Source organism: Thamnophis sirtalis, unplaced genomic scaffold (genome assembly GCF_051295495.1).
Source record: "Thamnophis sirtalis isolate CommonGarterSnake01/CBP01778 unplaced genomic scaffold, rThaSir2_p1.2 scaffold_9, whole genome shotgun sequence".
In the NCBI taxonomy this organism is placed as follows: domain Eukaryota; kingdom Metazoa; phylum Chordata; class Lepidosauria; order Squamata; family Natricidae; genus Thamnophis; species Thamnophis sirtalis.
This window is the reverse complement of record NW_028261389.1, coordinates 82,521,504-82,528,229: the sequence shown is the minus strand read 5'-3', so window position 1 is coordinate 82,528,229 and position 6,726 is coordinate 82,521,504. Positions and strand designations below refer to the sequence as shown.

General features: G+C 46.1%; 1 protein-coding gene across 1 annotated transcript in view; it reads right to left on the bottom strand.

The window, feature by feature from the left end:
- Positions 1–5,401: 5,401 nt before the first annotated feature.
- The window catches only part of SEMA3A (semaphorin 3A), a 118,614-nt gene continuing 117,289 nt past the window's right edge, over positions 5,402–6,726 (bottom strand). The window contains exon 17 of the mRNA XM_087722428.1: positions 5,402–6,529. Within this exon, the coding sequence (XP_087578554.1) occupies positions 6,065–6,529 (465 nt within the window). The 3' untranslated portion in view covers positions 5,402–6,064. The remainder of the gene's footprint in view (positions 6,530–6,726) is intronic.

Below are 6,726 nucleotides of genomic sequence, written 5' to 3'. Positions count from 1 at the left end.
CATAACATTTTCCCTGCCCTTCCGGGATTCTTTGCTCCCATCTGAAATGGAGTAACATAAATATAGTAGTGAAATTGTTTGTCGGCTGGTGAGGAATGCACTCTGTGCCCTGGTACAAAACAACTGGAAAAAACGTTCAAATGGCTTTCCCACCACGCCTGGCCTAGGCTGAGAGGCAGACCTCATTCCTCCCCGTCCCTCTCTTTATGAGGCCTCTTTGCCCCTCCGAGGGCCCGAGGGCGGCTGCAGGAGGCCGAACTGATCAGCTGGCACTGCCAGAAAGCACATCTCATTTAATGGAGGTGGAATTCACTTTATTTCCACTAGAACAAATTAAACCCACCTGCTTCTGCAGACTGAAGAGGTCGGAAGCAACCTTGAGTAGATCTTTGCTGGGTCAGATAAGCAATTTTGGAAGAAAACGTAATTTTCCTAGGGTTGATTCTAGAATGCTGCCACCTGCAGATCTCTGCCTCTTCCTTCTTCGCAGGAGCCCTCAGGGAGGAACCCCCGTTGGAGTTAACAATCTTTAAAGCAAATGGAGACCACCGAGAGGGTCTTCAGGCCTCCACTGTGTTTGGGAGTCCTTTGCAGGTTAAAGATTGAAACCAGTCGCTTGTTAGGAGAGCATTGATCACGTAAATCCACGGGACTTATCGGCGCCCGAGGAAACTTTTCAGGACTCTCTAAAAAGGGGAAGTTGTTTAAATACACGCTCAGGAGGGCTTGTGGGTGTAAATAAGGAGCCCCGTGCAGTGAAAAAGTGAAGTTTTTGAAAGACTGACGCACACTCACCTGGGAGCTGGATCTCTTGGACTCTGTAGGAGGAGACACACGTCAGATGGCCATGAATCTCACTGACTGCAGCGACCTAAATCCTCCGTTACAACATGCGCCTAGAGTTGCGTGTTGCAATTCGTAAAACCTTCACCATCTTCCCAGCCTGGGCCCGAGACAGCCTCCAAGGCCTTCAAACCAAACAAGACTCCAGTGACTTTAAAAGAGGAATGTAAATTATGCAAGAAATTATCTCCCTATGGACGGGTTCCACATCTCCCCAGGGGATTCTTGTTCTCTTTCATAACGCGCAAAATAACATCTCCGTTATTTTTCGAGAGCAGGACACATTTTGTTGCCATCAGCAGAGGGAAAGGTTCCGTTGCCTCCTCTCTGGGGCCGCCTTGTGCCAAGGGCAGAGGACAATGGAAGCCACGGATGTCCAGAAACCACTTTGGGGGCAGGGATTCATTTCCTGGACCTGCACCCGACCCATGCAGCAGTCAGGAGGGGCACGGAGGCAGCCCACCTCACCCCAGGAGGAGGTTTGTCTCCCTCCGTGAGCAGCAGGGCTCCAGAAGGCAGACTGGCACCCTTGGGCAGCTCCTCCTTTTGTGCCCATTGCGCCCATCCCTGGACGGATTGCTCCAATCCCTGCTCAGGAGCCCCGGCGCCTTCGGCACTTGAACTGTTGCAATGCACGCTACGTGGGGCTGCCCTCGAAGGCCACTGGGAGACTATCAATTGGTCCAGAAGGGGGTGGCACAGGCGGCAATGGGCATTCTTCGTTATGCCCGCAGAAGAGGCATGCCCTCTGCTTTGGCCTCCCCTGAGGCTCCTGGGGGTGATTCAAGCTGCTGGTTATGACCTCAAAGCCCTCAGAGCTGGGATCCTCGCAGGTGAGCCTGCTCTGACCTGCCCTTCCCATCCCTTCTCAGAGGGAGGGCACAGCCCAGGTCGGTTTGTTGGAAGAAGGCCATCCTACGGGACCCAGACCCAGAGGTCTTCTCTGTGGCAGCCCCCCCCCCCGCCCCTTAGGAAGGAGGAGGTTCCCTGGGACATGTGTTTGGCCCCAAAGGTGGAAGCCTGGAAGGGGGTGGCACTTCAATAATGTATTTTATTTTTTATTTTATTGATTTCAGTATTTTATTTTATTGATTTCAGGATTTCAGTATTTTATTTCATTGATTTGTGTGTTTTAATGTGCTATCCTACTTTAATTATTTCTGGGTTTTTATATGCCACACAATCACAGAATCTGAGTTGAGTGATTATATGAATGAATGAATGAATCCATCAGTTTTGCCGATAAGGAGATGACAACTCTTAACCTGCGATGGTTTTTTATGCTATGTTTCCTGCCTTTGCTGAAAAATCTATGAAATAACAGTATTATAGTGTTCATTATTTATTTAAAATTAAAAATACAGAATTTATACCTCTTAGGAATTAAGTTTTCACTTGAATGATAAAACCACTGTAAAAATAGGAAGGAAATTAATGAACCTGGGTACGTCAGACTATCAATAGGACCCTAAGCACTGTGGTATTTCAACTATGCAGGCTAAGGATTACGACAGTGAAGTTTCAATTTGGAGAGAAAGAATGTTTATGTTTTTTGTAAAAATCCCAGCAAAATCCAGATGAATTAATGTCGGTGGCTGAACTTCCTCCCGGTGCAATGGAGAGACCCAGCAAAAGACGGACGGGGCCACACAAATAACCCTCTGGCAGCTTGGAAATGAAATGAAAACAAGTTAGGAGCCTTGAAGAAAGTATGAGAAAATTGTGAGAAACGTGCCAGGTAAAAGTCAGAAAGGAAAAGTCAGAGAACCAATGAAGCTTAGAAAGAGAACTTTTAGGAAGACTATGATGAGAGATACGAGATCGCTCTTTGCCCACATTCAATCTCTGTAGTTCATAAAGTTAATTTCCAAAAGGCTGCACCATTTAAAAAAAAAACCATTTTAGTAGAGTGCAAATGACTTTAGACCGTCTGCTCCACTTGGGAAATCCTGCATTTGGCTCTTATTTGTTTTCCAATGACTTCAGGAGCACCACAGTCAATGAGTAGCCGTACTTCAACAGCCACAGCAGTCCCAACAGTGCTGAGGTGAGCCAGGGCCATTGGGCCCAGGAGCCCCATTGGACCGATACTCAGGGAACCACGAATGCCTTCTCTGCCCAACTGGACATTAGGCCATAAGATCCATCTCTTGTTGATGCCGTTATATCTGGTGAATCAAATGTTGCACACCCATTTGCACACTTTCCCCACCAAGGCTGGCCATTGGGCCAGGATGCTCAGCTCCACCATCTGGGGATTCGGCCTTGGCCAGCTGAGGTTCCCCCCCCCCCCCCCCGATGGGAGGAAGGGAAATTCCTTCCAATGGGACGGGTGAGGCCCTGAAGAATGCGCCCGTGTGCCTCTGAGGGGAGCAAGGCCCAGCCAACGCTGCTCCCTTCAGGAAAACCCGGGGCCTGGAACAGATCCCACCAAAGGCCCTTGTGCCCAGCGTGGGAGGGGATCCTGGTGAAAGGGCCTATTTCCTAGGAACAGGGCCCTGTGGGTGAAGGAGGGCTTGGTCCGAGTGGGAAGGCTGATGCCCACGGAGAAGCCAAACTTCCTATATTCCTATTAGGACTGCGATCCTTCAGCCGCCCGGCAGATCTTGCTACGTCTCCCCTTGCAGGGGGGTCTCAGTGGTTTGGAGCTGAGGAATAAATTCACAGGGATCATTATTTCATCCCATTATTTCATCTGTACGTTATACAAGGACAAGATTCACAGGTTGACATTCACAGGCTGCACCTGGGGCATTTTGTGGGCCAGGAGTGGAAGAGACCCCCGTTCAGTGGGACAGAAGCTCTTCAGGGGATGCAAACCCTGAGTGGCCACAGGGAGCTCAGGGAACTCTTTTGCACAGTTCTGCCGGAGTTCAGTCCAACACGGGCATGAATTGTAAGCTCTTTTATAAAGAGAACTATAGATAACTCCAAATACCGAGTTTCCTTAGTTCTCCTTAGCTTCTCATGTCTGTTGTGGTTGAAACAACAAGCCACCATGAAAACTACGATTGAGGGTGATGGGCGAACTCAGAACATTCCATCCGCAGGATCTGCCTTCTCAAATCTGCTTCTGGGGCCACACTTCTAATCCTGTTTAATCAAAAGTAAAGTCCAGCAAGTTCATTGGAAACTGTCAAAATAAATGCGGCTAGGTTAGGACTGCAGAATAGTTGTGTATACACACACACACACACAAAAGAAATAATAATATTCACATTCAGATTTAATTACTGCAACTTAAAATGCCTGCCGAAGAATAAAAAATATGGTGCATTTTGTCATTTTTTTTTAAAGCTCATTACTGGAAGATACATCAAGATTTGTAAAAGTTAGCCCTCCTGTTCAAAAACTGCTGATATAAGCCATTTGTTATCATGAGAAGCTCAGGGCAAAATCTTAATAACTTTTGAAATTCTCAGTACACTTTAAATCATCCCAACAAGTTTGCAAGCTCAGGCATTAATAGAGGTGCTTCTTGTATCCAAAATGTATGAAATTCTGGAAACACTTTTTTTTTTGGAAGACCCAAACGCTACCCAAGGTGAAAAAAAGTATACTGGTTTTGGTCCAAACTGAGCAAAATTTGGATAGATCTACTAAAACCAATGGGATTATTTATTAGCCATGATGAGTTTATAGTATAGAGAGGAGAAACGCCTCGCAATGAAATAAGAGTAGTTTCATAATTTCATATGCTTTTAATTCACTGCAGGTGAATTGCGCACTGCACGTCAGTGTAGAAATGGCGTATGAGATTTACCTTCCTTAGGGTAGCTTGGACAGGATCCTAGTTTTGCTAACTCCTTGGTTTCCAGATTTTTAATCTTCAGGGAATTCACCCTTGACTCCATGTTGCATCCCAAGACATAGGACGTGTCCCGTTTACAATTATGATTTCAGATCAAATTTTCATGCATTAACTTGGATTTGTGTCATATCGCAAATATGACAGACTATTGTCTGCTTTGTAATGTGGGTGAGCAAGTCTGGCGCTTTATCAACTGAGGAATATTTTGCTCCTCTAGAGCAGCTGAAAGCCACGGTGTCTTTCTAAGATGTCAACGAATCAAGGATTTCTCATCCGAGAGTGTTCTATTTTTGCCATCCATATAACAAGATCATGAGCAGAAGAAATATTTTAATGCTATTCACAGTCTTCCCAGATTAAAAAAAAAAAAGAAAATATACAGCTTAAGTCATTTGAGTTTCCCTTCATTGTTTCAATCGGTTTCTCTTTATATCAAAGCATAGGATAAGACGAAGGGGCTCAGGCTGAACAGGGGAGAAACCACCAGGCAAAAAGAAACCCTTGTCAGGAAATTAGATAAAAGGTACTTATAATATAAATCACCTGCAGTTTGGCTGAGTTTGCTTATGGTTTGACTCCATTTCATAAACAAGGAATTAAAACTGAACAAAAGTAAACCTGGAGCTTTTTTCCTAATTAAAAAATAAAATAACAACCAGAATATCAGAATATTATCAGACAAAAAGCCTAGTCTATCTCCCCCCCCCTCTGCCCCCCCCCAAAGAGCTATCTTTGACTGCATATTGGTTGTGGTATATTTAAATAGTTGTTTAATAAAATACATCTTTAAGTCAAAGGTTGGGGAGTCATCAGTAGTAGGGCCAGAATAATCCGTCGGCTTCAGGGAATGAATGGTTGGGCTCCATGTGACTCTAAGGAGTAATTGCATACAGTATTAATTCCATTCTTCCAGCACATTTATAAACAAGAGAACTAGTAGGCAAAAGGGGTGTATAAGTCTTGCATACAACCAAGTCTGAAGGCTCTGTTCCTTAGCTTTCCAAAATCCATGCAGTACTTTAGTCGAGTTCAAGAGGTCCCAGAGAGCGTCTCTCTCTCTCTCTCTCTCTCTCTCCTCATAACTCCTTTTCAAAATGGCGGCATGACCCACGACAGTCCTCTTTTCTTCAGTCCAAAGAGAAATTCATCTCACTGCAAAACCACACGCTGGTTTCAGAGTCAGCTTACGTTCCAGAAATGTTGGGGGGGTCAATGAGACGAGCCCAATGGGAAACGTTTCAGCAAACCGGGCCCATTTTCAACCAAGTGGGAAATAATTCAAGCTTCCCAGCTCTTTGTAAACATCCACGTAAATGCCATAGAAAACGTTCGTCTGTATTGCGTCTCATTTCCAGTTATGCAAGGTTTTACTTGATAAAAGAGGGGCTTTTTTTTGGAGGTAATTGTCGCTCAGACGCTTCGCGGCGCCCTCTCAAACTCGTGGGTCCTTCTGTTTCTCCCTTTCTTATTTTCCTGTAGATGCTTCCACTTGTTTGGGTTCACCTGGGCATTAGCAGGTCTCTGCCGGCGCTGTTTCCGGTCCCGTTTCCACACCTGTTCGCAGAATTCATCCATTGTGTTCAGGTTGGGGTGGTTGATGAGCTGCATGAAGTCTCTGTACCAGACTTTCTGGATGGGAGTCATGCCGTTGGAGGCCTCCTTGGCCTTGGCACCGTCTCCTCCTCCTCCTTCTTCTTCTTTGTGAAGAAGCTCCTCCAGGTGCTCCGTGTCGATGATCTCCAGGGTGACCTTGAGGAGGGTTTGCATGAAGCCGTGCTCCACCGCGTAGCAGAAGTAGAGCCCCGAATCCTTCCGCTGCAAGCTCCGCAGGAGAAGGCCTTGCTCTGTCCGGATCAAGCGGTCGTTTACTTTGATCTGCGGAGGAAGAAAGTAAGTTCCTGTTTAAGCAGGGAACAGAATGAACACTTTGTTCAGCCATGATGGCTCCTTGGATGAGGCTTTCTATCACTCTGGGCTGTTTCTCAGATCTTTTTGAACAGGAGGAGCAGGAGGAGCAGGAGGAGGAGGGAGAAAGAATGAAAGAGAGGAAGGTGCTCCAACAGTTTGACAAA